Raw genomic sequence first — 19013 nt, 5'->3', positions numbered from 1 at the left:
AGAGGAATGCCGTGGGGTTGGGACAGTAGGAATGAGGTCTGAGAGTTAACAGGACAGGGCTGGGGAGGAGCCTCATTGTAATGAGGGAAATAGGGGCCATCTCAGGGTTTTAAACAAAAAAGTGACATACCTATGCTTTAAATTGATCACTTCACTCTGGCTGCTCAGTTGATGACAGACTATTCAGGGGGCAAAAGTGGACGCAGACAAACTAGTTAAATGGTATCGTAGCTACCCAAGTAAAAGACGTCAGTGGCTCAGACCAGGGTAGTAGCAGTGTAGGAGGTGCAGTGGGATTCTGGGCATGTTGGCAGTCAGAGCCAGCAGTGATTTTCTGATGGACCGGCTGTAGGTGGTGAGAGAAACAGAGGCATGAGCAGAGCCAAGGGTGACCTCAACGATTTTGGCTGATAGATGATGCAAGAGGATGTGGGTGAAGCAGGCTTGGGATGGGGGAGACACTTGAGAGTTCAGTTTATCGAAATAATCTGGGTAAGAAGTGTCTAAAATGGGGGATACAGCAAGAAGAGTACCTCTGAGAGATACTTGGAAAACTTATAGAATGTATTAACGCTGAAATGTGGGAAGTGAGGGAAGGGGAGGAGTCTAAGATAACACTGCAGTTGCCGGGGTAGGTAACTGGGTAGATAGACATATTATTCATGCAAGTAGAGAAGACAGAAGGAGAAGAAACAGACTGATGCCAGGACTCGGGAGGGTTCTCCACCGACTATGGCAGATAGAGCTGGATTCACCTCACGGTATAACTGGGCTTCTCCTTGTTAAACAGAGATTGCCTAAAACAGGATAACAGACTCCTTTCATTGTCTGCTCAAAGCCCCAGGGTCTGTACAAGACAGAATACTGGGCACTGCTCTGTGAGTGTCAGAGCATCTTTCCCATTGTTTGCTCCCCAGCAATTGTCCTTTGCACAGACTGACCAGCAATTCCCAGAGGATAAATGGGTAGGAGGTAGAACAGGGGCTGGTGGGGATAGAGAATGTTCTGAGGGCACTGTAGGTTGGGGGAGACAGGAAGAGGAAGAGCTGAGAGATGTTAAAAAATAAATCTGGTAGTACTGCATTCTGGGATTCTATCTTTTGCTGTTTTCTAGACGTTCAGAGATTGAGAGAACAAGAAAGGGATTGGGGCAAGAAGATGCTACCTTTCTCCGACAAAGGTGGGCCAGGTAAGCTGCTAGGGCCTGGACTGGGATCTGTGTACCTCAACCTGCTCTGAACTGTAGCTCTAAGAAGGGGGTTTGGTCATGACACTAATGGAAAGAGAGTAGCATCACAGATAATTGTCACATACGATTTGTTGACAAACATCGAGTTTGAACAGATCTCACCATGCCGGGAGGTAAACAAAGGAAAAAAAATGTCTTTATATGAATACAGGACAAAGAAAGGAATAGCATCTAGAAGACTATGATGAGCAAAGCAGCTCTGAAAATGACCCATTACTGGATCTAGAAAAGACATCAGAAAAGCTATTTGGCATCATCGGTAGAATGGCTTCTGTGATACAGTTGCAGAAAAATAGGCTGAAATAAAAAAGTAACGTTGGAAAGGGAAAAGGATGAGATGAGGAAGGTCTGTGGGGATATTGAAAATGTAATAGTGTAGTTAAAGTTTTCACTGGAAGCCTAAGAAGCAGAAGCAATATTGCCCACGATTAGATTAGTATTGTTGAGGATAAACTTGAAAAGCTCTCCTAGAATGTAGAGGAAAAGGCCAAAGGCATGGAAAGCAATGAGGGAGCAGATCATAGATATGGAGCACAAGGAACCCATCTAGTTCATCATTGCTCCTGGAGGAGAGGCCCGACCAGATGAGCAAAAGCTGATAATAGAAGAAAAATTTCCCGAGCAGAAGAAATTCCATGTGTATAGATTGCAAGGGCTCATTGCATCCCACTAAGTGAACTGAAATCCTTTAGATACATTACATCTATGAATCAAGAAACTGAAGTAGGGAGACAGGGCAAGTCAGAAGGAGGAAGTTCAATAGAGCTATTCCAAAGGCAGAGCTCTGAGAAAGTGACAGTAAATGAAAGGCTTAGAAATCTAGAGGAACGTGTGATGCCCAAGAATTAAATTGATTACAGTTTTAGTTTAATTGCGCAAATGCATGAAATTTCATTGCCTTAATGAGAGGCCGGCTCTGCGGCTGGTAAGCAGAGCACAAAAAGGGGCCACTGAGGGACCAGCAATATTTGATGGGCATGGACAGGGCAGAGAAGGCGCTAGAGCTGTTCCCAGCTCTCAAGGGAAGGACAGTAAATTAACTGAAATAGATTCGTTCCATTTGGAAGAGTAAGCAGAAAAACAAAACAAGGACAAGACAACAGGGGCCTTCTTCTGATGGCCAACCACTTAGGAACATTTGAGGGAACGCATGATATGAGACAGGATTTGTTTAAGAAATTAGATTCCAATGGCTCTTTGACAGATTACACTGTAAGACACAAGAAACAAAAGAAAATTGGTATAACCCTGCAACCATTTCTCCCAGCCATTCATCTCTTCGGGTTTTGATGATGAAAGGACTATGTGTTGGAGAGGAAAAGAAAGTAGAGGAAAAGGAAGAGGTGATAAACAGAAAGAGGGAAGAGGAGATTCAGGGGATTCCTGTACCAGTGAGAGGAAGCTTCAAACTGCAGCTGGGGATGTGCACTTCCACTGGAGAACTCGGCTGGGCTTCTGGTGAGGCAGGAAAGACAGGGCCAGGCCTTAGGCAGAGGGCAATATCACCTTGTTTTGCTTTTTAATGAGGCCATGATGCATGGAGGAATGGCATCTAAAACAGAAACTGTGTAGCATCTGAACAAGAAACTCTGACCATGAAAACTGCAGACCATGCGCAATAAAAATGCACAGGTTGCTGATGACTCTGTACAACCTTTCACATGTGGCGCTTGACTAGTTAGGTAGAATTTAAGGGAAAACAGCTCTTAGAGTGCATGTATTGTGGCTTCAGGAGATGAATGGGCAGGACCAGGAGTTGATGCAACCTGGTGCCATCCAGGCCACACTTCAACCCTCCCCCAATGAATATTCCATCCCTAATCAAAAAGACCCCACCCATTCAAAGGGCTAAAAATAAGATAAAAGGAGGATCAAAAAACCCTGTGGCAGGTTTCCCTGGTGGCGCAGTTGTTGAGAGTCCACCTGCCGATGCAGGGGACATGGGCTCGTGCCCCGGTCCGGGAAGATCCCACGTGCCGCGGAGCGGCTGGGCCCGTGAGCCATGGCCGCTGAGCCTGCGCGTCCGGAGCCTGTGCTCCGCAACGGGAGAGGCCACAGCAGTGAGAGGCCCGTGTACCACAAACAAACAAACAAAAACCTGTGGTGGGCCCCTCACTGTGAGGATGCCCGAACTCTTGATTGTGTAACTTTCACTTCTGCACTGAATAAACTGCTTCTTTGCTCTCTTTGCTCCTCAGTGTGTGTGTGTGTTTTTTCCTTTGTGTTTTGTGTTCCTCACCCAAACTCTTTTGGATGAGTTCAACAAGAACCTGGACCTCTCATAAAGATTTTGGGTATCACCGGCACTGTCCTGATGGCACCAGGGCCTCTGGAGAGCAGTGTGTGGTCTGCAGACCATGACTGTGGTCCTCCAGTCCTCTGGAAAGGGGCCTCCCCACTACCTTCGAGCCCCCCGAAGGCAGGAGGACTGGAAGGACGTCGCTCACCTGGGCGGAGGTGCTGTGGAGCTTCAGCAGCCCGTTCTCCAGCTGCTCCATCTTGGACTTGAGCTCCCTTCCGTTCCTGCACAGCAGGCTCTGGTAGAGTCTGATGAACTCCAGGAATGATTTGGGGGCTGTGTAGTTGTAGCGCTGCTCATTGCTCAGATAGGACTGGGAGGTGTGGTTGACACTTGTGTGGACAAAAGCCATGAACTTGCTAATCGATGGCTTGACTGTGGGCTAGAATCAAAGGGCAGGAAATAAAGAGGTCATCTGGCCATGAAGATGGCAGGTGACTGCCCACCCGGCTTGTTGCTTCATCACATGGAAAGCTGTGCTCCAACACCCTGGAGCTGCCGGATGTGGAGTTCCTTGTACCCAGAGGTGGAGAGGAGCTTGAGGGGTGTCTCCTTTGCCCTCTCACCTCAATGTCCTCCGTGTTCTGCAGGAAGCGGAAGCTGACGGACTCCAGGGCTTGCTGCGGCCACTCATGGAACCAGTCGATGGCTGTGCAGTTCACGATGGCAGGGAACTTCCTGCTGCGGACCCTCAGCTTGGTCCCCCCCGGGGAGAAACAGAGAGTCACCTGAGAAGGCAGAAGGGTGGGGAGAACCAAGAAGGTATCCAAGATGTACTTACAGAGACAGACATGGCCTTGGATTCTTTATTTCCCAGGAAATTGGGAAGTATATCAACAGAGACAAAAATCTGTAAATACTAGGCAGCCTTTCCAGCCAAGGGATTAGAAATGCTGGGACTTCAGGAGGCAAGAGGGAGGCGACTGCCCTTGAAGCACGTGAGAAGGGCATCCTTGCACAGGTGCTCAGGCTGAGAAGGGCCTTGCACCCTAACCACTCACTCCCAAGACAATCATAAGTACAGCTTATTGTGCCCAAAATATCCATAGAGGCTCCCATGGACCATCTCTGGTCCTGTCTACCCCGGGCAGAGAATCCTTGTACCTTCAGTCGTCGTCGGACCCGCTCTATAAAGAACTTCCAGCAGTTCTCTCTGTTGTCAAGAAGACCTTGGGTCTTGACTTCGTTCCTCACATTGCTTATGATGTTTTCAATCTCATCGTCAGAGTAGAGATCTGGGATCTCTCCTGGGAAGGATCGGAGCACAGATCCTTAATTATTATTTTTTACCAGATTGGCAAAGTTCTGAAAGTTAGATAAACTAGCGTATTAATGAGGCAGTATATAATGGAAAAAATCTTTAAAAATCTCAACTAAAGGGCTTCCCTGGTGGCGCAGTGGATGAGAGTCCGCCTGCCGATGCGGGGGACGCGGGTTCGTGCCCCGGTCCAGGAAGATCCTACATGCACGGCTGGGCCCGTGAGCCATGGCTGCTGAGCCTGCGCGTCCGAAGCCTGTGCTCCGCAACGGGAAGGGCCACGACCGTGAGAGGCCCGCGTACCGCAAAAAAAAAAAAAAAAAAAAAAAAAAAAAAAATCTCAACTAAATATATAAAAATAAATATATGATGACCAATTAGAGTTTATCTTGGAAATGCAAGGATGGTTAAATATTAGAAAAATCTATGAGAATAATTCACTACATTAATGGATTAAAGAAGTAAAATGATATGACCATCAAAACAGCTGCACAAAATTTCTGAAAATTTAGTTTGAGATTTCTTTTAACTAGATCATAGGTATTTGTCACAGACCCAAAGCAAACATCATATCTGTTTACTGGTGAAATACTAAAATATTCTCTTTTGAATTAAGAACAAGACAAGCATGACTGCTATTCATGTTTTCTATTCAACATTATACAGATGTCCTAGGCTAACAAGTCAAGGAAAAGAAATAAAATTTACATGGATAGTTAAGGAAATAATAAAGCTATTATCATCAAAATCTAATTTTCTAAATAGGAAATCTAAGAGAATATACACATAAACAATCAGAACTCGTAAGTGTGTTAAACAACAAGCTTGCTGGATACAAAATCAATATTGGAATAAAATGGCACTTTTGTACTTCAGCAAAAAAAAAAAAAAAAAAAGTTATTTTATTTAGAATACCAGCAAAAAAGTTATTTAGAATAACGTTATTTAGAATACCAGCAAAAGGTATTGAGAATACCAGCAAAAACTATAAGACGGGCAGTAATAAATATATAAAAAGATGTGCAAGATCTTGATGTAAAAACTATAACGTATTACTGAAGGGCATAAATAAAACCCAAAATAAATGGAGAGAAAAACTCTGCTCATGGGTGGATGGCTCAGTATTACCAGTATCACAAAGATGCAATTCCCCCCACCAGAAATCAACTGGGCTTCTTTTTCAATCCTGACAATCATATTCTAAAATTTATATGGAAGAGCAAAGGGTAAATAATGGCAATGATACTGTGAAGAACGGGAAGAAAGGATTTGTTCTATCAGAAATCAAGTCTCCTTATAAAGCTATGTTAGTTAAAACAATGTGAAATTGGTACTTGGGTAAATAAATAGAACAGTGAGTGAAACACCTAGAAATGGACCCAGATGTAAACAGGAAATTCATATTCAACATCAGTATGCTAAAAAAGGATGAACAAATCAATGTGATGTTAGGATAATTCAATACTAATATCAAAAAATAAAATTAGAATATCAAGCAAAAATACATTCCAGATGGATTAAAGACATGAATATGAAACAGTAATATTTTATAGATAAAATACAAAAGATTATTTTTACGGTGTTGGATAGGACACAATTTCTGAAATAGAGCACAAAAAGCACGAAAGATAAAAAGACTAAGTTTTACAACATTTAAATGAAATCAGCATGACAAAATTCAGATACAGACTTCAAAAAAGACATTTATGACCTACATGATGAACAAAGGGTTAGTATCCAGAATATACAAAGGACTCTTACAAATCCATAAGAAAAAGGAAGAACGGAAGAGCAAAAGGGCAAACTATATAAAAAGGCAACTAACATAAGGTGAATAGCCAATAAACACTTGAAAAGATGCTCCAATGTCACAGGTAAGAAGGCAAAGGACAAAAATGAGATTCCATTTTATATCCTTTGGCAAAAACTGGTATGTCAGATAAACCAAGTGTTGGTGAGGTTAGGAGGAAACAGGTATTCAAGCAGAGAATAAATCTGTACAACCATTCGGGAGGGCAACTGGCACTTTTTAGTAAACTTGAAATGCACATACCAGACAATTTAACAATCTATGTTTTGGGCACCAGTTGTAAAGCAACTCTACTTGCACACATCAGATGTTTCTATTTTGCAACACTGTTCATAACTGCATGGGTGTTTGTTTTATTGCTTTCTGTATCCCAACATGTTTTGTAAACAAATATAGAAAAACATAAAAGGAAAAAGTAAATGTGGGTGGTGAGAATGTGAAAACTGTGAGGGAGAGTCAGAAATTGAAAGAGGGGATAGAAAAAAGCAAAATGCTGAATTAAGAACCAGCTGGTGGGCCCCTAGCTCACATGGAAGAGTTGGCCTTGGAGAGGAAGAATGAAGAAAACTGCAAAGAAATGCAGACAGACTGGGAGCTATAAAGGTAGCTGTGAGGCCGACAGTGAATGGCATTAAGTTTTCTCAAGGAGAGAAATGAGCTTAAGGGACGTAAGAATGAAGGAAGCACTGGTGCAGTTAAGTCTTGGAAACACTGGATAGGAGGTAAAGATGAATGTGGTTCACTCCAGGATATTCTATGGCTATCAGAAAAGCTCTTTCCTATTTCCAGGACGAGGCTTTAGGTAGGTGTTGAAGCTACGTGGACCTGAAGTCATATACAAGCTCCCCTTTGAAGTTCTGCACACCTGCGTGCTTCTTCCTTCCTCCATAACCAACAAAGAAATGTTAGCACTGTAGAGCGGGAAGAAGCCCCTGGAGCCACTACCCGTTCTGTTCCTGTGGACTTGGGTGAGGTCCTTCAAGGTGGGTGGTTTGGCAAATGGCCTCTAACTAATCTGAGTGATGGGAATTGTGATTCTTTTCACCACTGAAGCTGCTGCACTTCCTTGAACTACTGTATCTGGAGGAAACTCAACTTTCCAACAGATTTCTGGCCTTCACAGTCTGACGACACTAATCCAGCCAAGAGTTGGGTTAGAGTTTTATACTAATTAAACTTAATTGTTTAAATGGGAAAAATGAAAAAAATGAATTATCATGAAAATGCTCATTTACTTTCTTCCCTTAATTGGACAAACTTGATTTAATTTCCATTCATTATTTCATAGCATGCATACAAAATACCCCATTCTATAAACTTGTCAAAATCAAGGTCTTACTAGTGGAAGAATCCATTTCAGCCTTATTTGATAAAAATAGGGGATCAGAGAAAACAGCTAGAAAAATGAAATGATATTTAGCATGTGTTGGGAGTTAAGGAGTTCAGGGAAGTTTTAAAAAGAGAAATATTCAAATGGAATTGATGTGAGCCACACTCATACTTCTGGGGCTGACTGCCTGCAGTGGTCTGAATTCCTTTCTCCTTTGCCCCTCTGATAATCTGCATTTTCTCAGCTATAAGTATGTTAGAGAGTGAGAACCTGAATTCCCTTTGGTCTTAGAATATTTGTAATAATAGAGTCTGCATTCTTCACCTTTCTATTTTTTAAAATATGTAGGATTTATGTCCTTTGAGGAGGCAAAGTATGATCTATAAGCTAAATCTGGCCCTCTATCTCTGCCTGCAAGTGAAGCATGGCTTTTACAATTTTTAATGGTTGAAAAAATTAAAATAATACTATTTAATGACACATGAAAATTACATGACATTCAAATTTTGTTGTCCATAAATAAAGTTTTACTGGTCACAGCTACACTCATTCATTTAGATATTGTCTATGGCTATTTGTCCAATACAATGACAGAACTGAGTAATTGTGACAGAGGCTGTATGGTCTGCAAAGCTGAAAATATTTACTTTCTGACCCTTTATAGAAAAAGTGTACTCGCCCTAGTTTATATGATACCTTTAAGTGCCAAGATATTGAAAACACCCAGGCCTTTTAGAGCCTTTTTCCATGTTCTTAAGATGTGGGTATTTGTCACACAATTCCCAAGATCCCTTAGGAAGATCACCAGATGGAACTGAGCACCTCTGAATTGGGAGCAAAGTTTGCATTTCCAGGTTTGTTCCTCCAATTTCTCCTGACAACATTCCCGTCACTTATTGTGCGATGTAGGTAGTCATGCTGAAAGCAGGAGACTGAACTGCCAGAGGGGATTTTGTGATGTGAACAGAGGCAGAGGCTATTTAAATATTTTTTTTTTTTTTTTTTTTTGCGGTACGCGGGCCTCTCACTGTTGTGGCTTCTCCCGTTGCGGAGCACAGGCTCTGGACGCGCAAATTCAGTGGCCGCGCAAATTCAGTGGCCATGGCTCACGGACCTAACCACTCCGCGGCATGCGGGATCTTCCCGGACCGGGGCACGAACCCGCGTCCCCTGCATCGGCAAGCAGACTCTCAACCACTGCGCCACCAGGGAAGCCCTATTTAAATATTTGAAGAGTTTCCTCTTGTGACCTAAAGTTGGGAAGCCCTATTTCTGCTGCCTAGTGCAGAATGGCTTCTTGCGGTCCTTAACATGTCCTGATATATTGCAAGTCAGACTCATCATCATCTTCTCTGTGTGGTCTGGGGCTCTCAGAGGCCACAGTGCTTTGAGATAATTTAAGATGGTTTGGTTAGTTGGAGCTTGGTAATAAAAAAGGCAAAGCTGAGGGTTATTCTGCGCGAACCACTTAGCATCACAATGGCTTAAGGGCTTTGACCCCACCCAGGAATAACATTTTTCAGAAACATTTCCCTGGTCTCAAGGGAGAAAAGACAGGGAGTGGGTGAATATCTCAGGACGCCTGGCCCTCTTTCTGCGTGACTGGAAACTTTCTCAAAGCACGTGTTCAACAGTAATATCTAATATATAAGATGACACATCCTTCTCATGATATTACACACCTTGGTTCAACGAATACCTCTTGAAGGCTAATTATGGGCCAGGAGAGGCGTTCAGTGCTGACAATGTAAATGGTGAAAATAACACAGTCTTTACAGAGGGTTATAATTACATCAGTGTTGTTTTATTTCCTAAGCTGGGCAGTAGGTATTTAATCCTTATCTTTTGTACCTCTGGATTATTTCATAACAAAAAATGAACCAACAACAGACAACACAGTCTCTGCCTTTCATAAGTTTACAATGTCGTTTCAGTACAATGGTGGTGTGTGCAGCCACTGAATGTTAGAGAAACACAGAGGGATGTTTCTCATTCCTCGTGGTGACAGTGGATTAGTGAAGATTTCCCAGAGAAATAACGTCCAAGATAAGTCTTGTACTATGGGTAGAAGTTAATCCAGAGAAAGAAGGAGAAGGGCATGAGGTTCAAAAGGAACGGTGTGAGCCAGTAAGGGTGTCAGGAGGCAGTACAGTGTGTTATTTCAAGGAGGTGGGAATTACTAGATCATAATGGGGAGGTAAGCTAGTGAGGAAGGAAGGAAGCAGGTCCAAGGCAGCTGGTTTTTTGTTTTTTGTTTTGTTTTTTTTCTGTACAAAACAGCTTATCATGCATTCACTTAGGAACTGATGAAGGAATTACAGTTTGATAGACCTTTTTTGGAAGCGGTGAGGAGAATGGATGGGGGTGGGCCTCCCTGAGAGGTAGGGAGGTGAGTTAAGAAGTGTCTGCAATGTAAGCTTTTATATGTAGAATGGATAAACAAGAAGGTCCTCGGGCTTCCCTGGTGGCGCAGTGGTTGAGAATCTGCCTGCCAATGCAGGGGACACGGGTTCGAGCCCTGGTCTGGGAAGATCGCACGTGCCACGGAGCAACTAGCACTGTGAGCCACAATTACTGAGCCTGCGCGTCTGGAGCCTGTGCTCCGCAACAAGAAAGGCCGCGATAGTGAGAGGCGCACGCACCGCAATGAGGAGTGGCCCCCACTAGCCGCGGCAAGAGAAAGCCCTCGCACAGAAACAAAGAGCCAACACAGCCATAAATAAATAAATAAAATAAAATTAAAAAAGGCAAAATTCCTTTAAAAAAATTTAAAAAAGAGAAGGTCCTACTCTATAGCACAGAGAACTATATTCAATATCCTATGATAAACCATAATGGAAAAGAATATATATAAAAAAGAATATATATAACTGGATCACTTTGCTGTATGGCAGTAATTAACACAACACTGTAAATCAACTATACTTCAATAAAATAAAAACAAAAGAAGTGTCTGCATTTGTTGAAGCAAAAGATGAAAAGATCAGTGGTAGTCATGACAGAGAAGAACGGATTCGGAAATAGTTAGGGGGTAAAATTGGTGGCAACTGGTTATCTCTTGGACATAGGTGGTGAGGGAGAGGTTAGTAATATAGGAGAATGCACAGAGGCATAGTCTCAAGTAACTTCTATGAGAATTTAGTACCACATGAAGAAAAGAAAAGCTATTACTCAAGCATCTTTTTGCATTATGCTCTGGGCATTTCTGTGTGGCAGCTGGAAGCAACCAGGTGCTGGTTTAAATGTCCATGGTTTATGGTTTGGGGATGCATGTGGTAAACAGATCCCTTGAGACCACGAAGTATGCTTAGGAGATCTGATGCATGCTTAATGGCTTCTCTTTTGTCATCTTTGCCACTGCTTTTTTGCCACTTTGTCCTTTTTCCTTTCAGGGAAACCGGGCCAGAATGTAACTTGTGTACAGCATAGATGGCCTATCAGGGGATCCAGTGCTAGATGCTCACGGGAGGAGAACAATCCAGCGCCGAGACCGTTACAAATATTTCCAGACTCCACATTCTCATGTGATGTGTACAGATCACTAACATGTCAATCCTGCATCTAATCCTAAAGCACCTGGAAGATGAGCGAATCTTAAATGTTTTACATTCCAAGAGGAGATCTGGCCCAAATGTAGTAAGGACAGTCTGTTTCAGAGATGGAGAGGCATATGGCTTTACAAGAGAGGGGACTCAATTGTTATCAACTATTCCAATAGACCACATAGAGGTTACTGACTGGAACATGGAAGCTTAATAAATGGTTTTGAATATACAAATAGATGCAAAGTGATCTAGTCTGAGCCAGGGAAGAGGAATATTAATTTTGGAGTGAACAGTTAAGCCTTTTGAAAAGCAAAAAGGAAATCCCAACATAAGATCCCAAAGTAAAATGAAGTATGAAATCTGGCAGAGTAAGGAGAGGAAAAGACACCACACCTGGAGCAGACTAGGTCTTCTTAGCTGGGACTGCAGTAAAATGGGCTTTCTGGAATGCTGGAAACCTGGAGGCAGGTGTGCTGTACCAAAAAACCAGGAAAGGATTCTATTTTCTCCCTTTAGATTAGGATGGGCCCATGCTGATGCTGAGTTTGGTTGAAGGAGGACCAAGAGAGAACAAATTTTGTGAGAGTTTTTAAATACCTGCTTCTGATGGCCAGTGTACATCCTTCAGGAATTATTATACAGCGCAACAAGGACATAGCAAGAATTGAACTTTTCAGACTCAGCAAGGGCCAACATTTCATGCATAGTTTCACCAGAAGCTTCATGAGCCCCATTAAGGACTCTGGTAGCCAAAGAAAGTGACTGAAAGATAGGCTTCATCCACTCTGATTTAGGTGGCCACCCTGCTTCTTATACAATTATGTGGCTTTTGCTAAGAAACTTGATTTAATTTTTTAACTTTGAGTGGAGGATTTCTTACTGTCAGTCTGTAACCAATCTGAGATGCAAGTGGCATAATGATGGGTTCTGAAATGTTTGGGTGGTGTCAGAGGTGGGATTTATGTGCTGAATTACCAATACAGTTTGATTCTGGAAATGGCGTCAGGAAACCAAGGGATGAAACAATGAGCTAAAGAAGTGTGGGAGGAAAGCAGATAGCCTATGGCACAAGATCATGAGGTCGCTGAGGAAGACGTTTTGGGGGAGTGTTGAATCAGTGGAATTCGCTCACTGTACCTTATCTTCAACCTAATAGGATTTGTAGATGACTAGAGAGGGATGAGCTAATGACAAGGTAGCCCAATGTACAGTTTCCTAGTCTCTACTGTGTTATCCAAGAATGCAGTGATTGCACAACCCTATAAAATTGAAAAACTAAGTGGATGGGGAGGTTCTGAGGAACCTCTGTAGCTCTGCCTGGACTGGCAGTCAGTTAATTTCTAGCCAGAAATTATCTGACAGGGAAAATTAGAACTCAGATATGCTCAATTCTCCCTGTCAAAATGGTTAAGATAAAAGGGATGAAGATTAGAAAAGTATTACTTTTAATTGTAGCTCCATTTTAACATGTGTGTGTAAATCCTGTTTTTGTATAGAAGCCTTAAAAGTGTGAGTTTGAAATTCCATGACTTTGAAGCACACTGACTGCATTAAGTTTTCACTGGGCAGGGCTTCAAAAATTCATTTGAACTTGAAACAAGTTGTTTTCTAAGTGAAAAGTTAAAAATAGTTAATTGAGGAATAAAATTTCAACTGGTAAAAGTGGAACATCGTTTGTGTCTCAGACATTATTATAGGAAAAGGTGACCTGGCTGGTTTGGAGCCAAATGAGATACAGGGTGAGGCTGGCAACATGCCTGGCATCTCCAAAGCTATAAGTCTTTGGAAGCACAATTTTACCTTTTTTGATTGTTTTAGAAATTAGACTTTAGGTTGCAGCTTCAGGGTGGGAGGACAGTTGGACCCGTCTCTCATTATCTGGTAAAATAACCAAAGGTGAGGCAGTGTTGTAGGTGAAATACTGTTGTAGAAGGTGGTGGGATGTTACAAAGACAGTATTTAAGAAAAGGACAATTTGTTGGATTGGAGGAGAAAAGGTATAAGAGTTAGTAGGCAAATTCCTGGATACGAAACTAACTTAAATAGGGCAGGTTGGGAAAGGAACGAGAGTGTGGGATCAGTGTTATGGTTGGAGCCATCAGTCCCAACCTGATGCGACTCTGGTCCTCATCAGGAGGAAGTCGAAGGTTGCTCACAGAGCCTGCTAGTGCATGGTCTGGACCAAAGACCAGCGGCTCGTCATGGAAGTGATAGTAAAATGGCCTGGGGTACCAGGGCACAAAATTTGAAGCAGTCAACGATTCTGAGGCAGTAAAGTTCCTAGAGATTGCATGGAAAGAGCCATCCTGAAATATATTATATATGACATGGAATACACTTTGGAGAAGTATATTGTGATCACGGTCCTTTGACTTCATAAACTAAAGAGTATTTAGTCAGAGAGCCAGGAGATGAACTGTAGAGAAACAGGCTTTCTGAAATGGAAATCTGGAAGCAGAAATTTTGTTCAGAATATCTGTGCACTGACTATTTTATTAGCCCAGATAAGAGGTGGTTTTATAGATGCTAAATTTGGGTTAAGAGTCAGGAAATCATATTCTCCTTTTAATTAATATAAATATACATACACCCCAAATTTCTGAAAATGCATAATTTTTATACTATATTGTTTTATCTTCTTGGGTATATTACATATATATATATCTTGTATATGTTTATGTATATTTATACATACATATATGTATATACATATATGTGTATACATAAACTTTTTTTTCTAGAATGGTTGGCGTAAGTCGTGAATCCCTAAAAAAATAAGGGCAGCAAAGTATCAAGAGCTGAACTTTCCACTGAAGTCCTGTCTTGCACTGACAGTGTCACAGGGAAGTTGAGACAGCCTTTGTCAAGTTCTTTGTAATCTAAGAAAAATTCATAAAGTTCTGAATCCTTGATTAATTAAATTGGCAGCCTAACCTTGCCCTCTTGGGTAAGTTCTGTGTGTGCAGGTACTCTGTGTGTGTATCTTGCTGCTAATGCCTTCCCTCCCTGAAATACCGAATACATTCCAGTTTCTCTCCATCTTGGGTGTGGGGAGGGAACAGCACCTGCTCTCTGGACTCAGCAGATCTGCAGGCCCTAACCTACTTTCCCCCTATTGTCATATCTAGTCCCTCTAAGAAAGCCATAAGACTACTGTCTGTTTTGCATGTAAGGAGAATAAAAGACAGCAGGCCCAGGAGCAACCCTAGAAGGACCTTGATGAACCATGAACCAGCTCTCCGCTGTCAGTTTTCTCCCTCATTTCTATGACCTTGCTCTTCTGACCTCGAACAAAATCTCCACCTTGGAATGACTCCAACTCCAGCAGGAGTTTGTTAGAGACATTCAAGTGCAAAGAGTCTCTTACCAGATGCCAAGAGGTCATTAATGAGCACAAGGAACTTCTCATCAGCTACTTGGGCGTCTGTCATGAGAAACACGGTGCTCCAACTCCAGCAGGAATTTGTTAGAGACATTCAAGTGCAAAGAGTCTCTTACCAGATGCCAAGAGGTCATTAATGAGCACAAGGAACTTCTCATCAGCTACTTGGGCGTCTGTCATGAGAAACACGGTGCTGAGATTCTTTACCCCGGCTTTCAGGCACAAGCTGGCCAGGTCCGCCTGCAGAAACAACGTCAGAGATCTCTGAGGAGAGGGCTTTCCTGATAAGAGACCAGCAACGGGAGGGAGGGAGGAGTGCTATCTTGCACTCACAGGCCGGAAAATATGCCTCATTCCCAGGCCTCGATCCCAATAGAGGTGGGCAAGTAGAATAAATAATGATGATCTTTAATTCACACAACCACCGTGGCTCCTGAATTAGCTTATAGAGCTCCTGCTTTGTGCAAACAGGTAACAGCTTTCCAAAGGACAGAGATGTTCCCCTGTTCATCTGTGTTACTTATATCATCATACAAATGAATGACTTGCCCCAGGAGGCAAGTGATTGCTCTTGGTCCTGACAGAAGAGTCGTGTACTTGGGCCTCCTGGCCTGGGGGATGAATATATCATACAGTAGCAGAGTCTTATGTTCTTATGGCTAGCTCCAGCAAAGACTTTTGCTGTTAAAAAATATACTGGGGAACGTACACACACACACTCACACATACGCACACACAATCATTTGGTAGGAACTTACATCCATTCAAAACTATAGGTAGATGAAGTTTGGGGCTAGGATGCCAGGCCCTGAAGTTTTCCAGCTTGGTCACTCTTGGTTCCTTTGATGCATCCCTTTCCCGAAGCTCAGCCATTGGTCCGTAATCTTAGTCATCTCTCTCTCACACGACTCAAAGCTCATTCTATATCAGCCTCATACATTTCCTTATAGCAGAGCTTCCTTTGTGTCCAAATAATTCCCCTTTGACGTTAATAAACTTCCTTTTAGATCAGTGGTTCTCAACCAACGCACTTACAAAATCACCTAAGACAGTGTTTCCCAGCTCTCCTTAGAATCACCCGGGGTTACTTTCAACTGTCCTGATGCCCAGGCCAATCCCCAGAACAGTTAAGTCAGGATTTCTCGGGGGTGGGATGCAGGCATCACTATTATTTGAAGGGGATTCCAGTATATGGCCAAGGTTGAGAACCAGTGTCTTAGATCATTCTGTAAATGTATGATTCTCATGAGCACTATCTTGTCTTTTCTTTTTTGGAAGCACTAAAGATTGACCTGATGTGAACCTGGAGTATGACCTTAGATGCAGCCAATCGCAAGAGGCTGAGCTGTGGTTTCAGAGCAGCAGTGAGCCTGACCAGCTGAGAGATTATGAAGTCGGGTGGACGGGTCTGGCTCTGTGCAGGCTGGAATTCTCCCAGGGACATCAAGAGCAGCATCTTGATGGAAATGACCTCATGACTCCCTACCGGGCCTCTATTGTTGGCCATGGATCAAAACAGGGGGCTGGACAAAGTGACCTCTGAGGGTCGTATTTAATGCCTTTCTCCACTTTCAGGGCGTGCACTGTGGCTCCTAAGTGCCTTACGTCTCTTCATGTCACTGAAGGTCCCAGCGGCTGGTGGTTACTGAACCCATCCTTTAATATATGCAATTCTTATAAAACTTGGGCAGTATTCCTTCTGTCTGCTAGGGCTGCTGGAGAGCTGTGTGCTGAATTTGATGTAGATGTGCTTCCGATTTGGGTGAGAGCTGAGGCTCTACAGATGCACCTAAAGCAGCTGAGGTCTCCCAGATGCAGACCTTGGGAAGGTGGTGTTCTCAGGAGGCTCTAAGCACCTCCAGTCACCAGCCCAAAGTCTAAGAAGAAGGTGGACAGATGATTAAGGGGAGATTCTGGGCGAGGGAGCTGAAGAGCTAACGCAGGGTGACAGGGAGTCGTGGGCAGTTTGGGAGAGACAGAGCCTCCCCCCGGCAGCTGCCCGGCCCCCTACCTTGAAGTCAGGAATCTGGTAGCCTGTCCGCAGCGTGATCTGGAATACATCCATGGAGCCGATGAAAGCCGCGAGCCTTGTCAGCCTCTGCTTGCCGCTTCCCCCTACGCCAACCAGCAGAGCGTTTCCCCGCGGGCACTCCAAGATGCGATTGATGTGGCAGCTGAGAGAGGGAAGCAGAGGCACAGGGCTTTGATCAGACTTCCCTCCATGAGGAGCAGGCGTAATGGTCCGGGTGAGAACTGGAGCCCTCCTTGCAGGCACATCCTGGGCTGAGCTTGGGAAGAGGGCGTTAAATTGTCCCCAAACCTCGCCTCACTTCTTGCCTGAGTGGACTGAGGTCTCCCTGTTCTGCTTTAAGCCAAAGCCTCTGGTGAAGCAGTGGTGGTGGAGGAAGAGCCCAAGGCAGCCAGGCAGGATTGGAGGGCATGTGTGATGCTGACAGGAGGGACCTGGGTTTATAGGTCTAATTATGGCCGCAGGATAAAGTTCCTAGTAAGACACTTTTCACAACTTTTGATAAATACTGAAAAACTGGCCCCCGGAATGGTGGCATCAATTTCTTCTTAGGTAGAAGTGATCAAAAATTGACTCTATTATACTGGAGGGTGAGAATATGTTAGACTGTGCTAGTCGAATGTGAAATTTAAGCCAGTGTATTTGGGGATAACATAACCAGTGATGAAGCCGCTGTGGAGGGCTTGTACGTCACTAAATTTATGTAGTGACATTTTATTCCCCTAAATACTCAGAAGGTATTTACTGACTACTTTTAGCTCTTTTTATGATTTTACTTTTTTGTTTATAATTATTTAGTTGTGATACTCTGTCTTGTATCAGATAGGTGTACACTTCTCTTGCTCCCTTATTGAACCATGATTTCTAGACATCTGAAGAGCGTGTATACTCATCTTGTTTTCTCTGTAGTGCTAGCACATTAAAGGCATTCAAGAAATTTTTGTTAAATGTAAGCAGAACACCCCAGACCTGATACTCAGCATCACACTTGAGGTGAGGTAGGTGCAAGGAATCATCTGCTTTGTGTCTACATGAGATGGTGCCTGGCTACAATGATAAAAGGAGAAAATATGATGCTAAGATATCCGGGTCCTCTCTTCAGATTCAAAACAAGAGGGGACAGGAATGAATTACTGAGGAGAGAGGCAGGCATGGGGGAGGAGAAGTCCAAGCAGGTCCTGCGGGCCACCCAACACCCAGCTCTATTCTGGAAGGCCTGAACTCAGCTTAGCATGGTCCATGCTATTCAATATCTAAGTGGAAATGCATCATTAGTGCTGAAGTTTCCAAAGAAGGAATGGTTAAGTCTGCAACTGTCAGCATTGGATTCCAGCTGGGGATTCATTAACAACCTCTGACGAGGGCAAAGGACTCTGCATTTAAATTACAGAATCTAAAAAGAAGATCAATATTCTAAAGGATTCCTGGGCCAGAAAACCAAGGCAGTCTGAGTTAAGCCCATTACTGAGTTTCTGGGAGATTAAAAACAAAAGCTGAAAATGTACCACAGCACAGCTGGAGGAAGCTGGCTTATTGAAGACTAAACACACACACGCACACACACACACACACACACACACACGAGAATAAGATGCACCAATAAGATGCACAAAAGAAGGGGCACAAGAGAAGTACATCTGCAGTTCCTTTTTCTGTTAATAAACGTGAAGCGATTCTAAGAGGAAAAAGAGGAGGCAGAAAAACACACGTCGGAATGAAAAAAACGAAGAAAAAGGTACACGGAGATAATGCCAAAAGCAGGGGGAAAGATCTAGCGTGAAGCTTTCAGAAAAAGTAGAACGAGAATGTGCTGAAATGGTGAAGGAAGTCAGTAGGAGAGCAAATGGTGCTTTTAGGGACAGAAAACAACAGCGCAAAGATAAAGATTAACACCATGGACCGCTTAGTAAGTGTGAAGGACTTGTCATGGAGGAGGAAACTGAGGCTTGGGGAAGTTGTGTCCTTCGCAAAGCACCACCGCCAATTAGTGGCAGAATGAGGATGTGAACTTGGGCCTGGCCCTTGGGGCTCCTGGGAGAGCGCGTACAGACTCGTCGGGGCACTGTGTGGAGTGACGCCGACAGCTTAGTCACCTGTGTTTCTCACCGGGC

At 43.4% G+C, this 19013-nt stretch overlaps 1 protein-coding gene across 1 annotated transcript in view; it reads right to left on the bottom strand.

The window, feature by feature from the left end:
• The window catches only part of DNAH9 (dynein axonemal heavy chain 9), a 301371-nt gene that overhangs the window by 98880 nt on the left and 183478 nt on the right, over positions 1–19013 (bottom strand). The window contains 5 exon segments of the mRNA XM_007455019.1: positions 3697–3930; positions 4115–4276; positions 4653–4795; positions 14990–15113; positions 16885–17047. Of these exon segments, the coding sequence (XP_007455081.1) occupies positions 3697–3930; positions 4115–4276; positions 4653–4795; positions 14990–15113; positions 16885–17047 (826 nt within the window).

Source organism: Lipotes vexillifer, unplaced genomic scaffold (assembly GCF_000442215.2).
Source record: "Lipotes vexillifer unplaced genomic scaffold, Lipotes_vexillifer_v1.1 scaffold1233, whole genome shotgun sequence".
Taxonomy (NCBI): domain Eukaryota; kingdom Metazoa; phylum Chordata; class Mammalia; order Artiodactyla; family Lipotidae; genus Lipotes; species Lipotes vexillifer.
The sequence above is the reverse complement of the archived record's forward strand: the minus strand, read 5'-3'. Positions and strand labels throughout refer to the sequence as shown.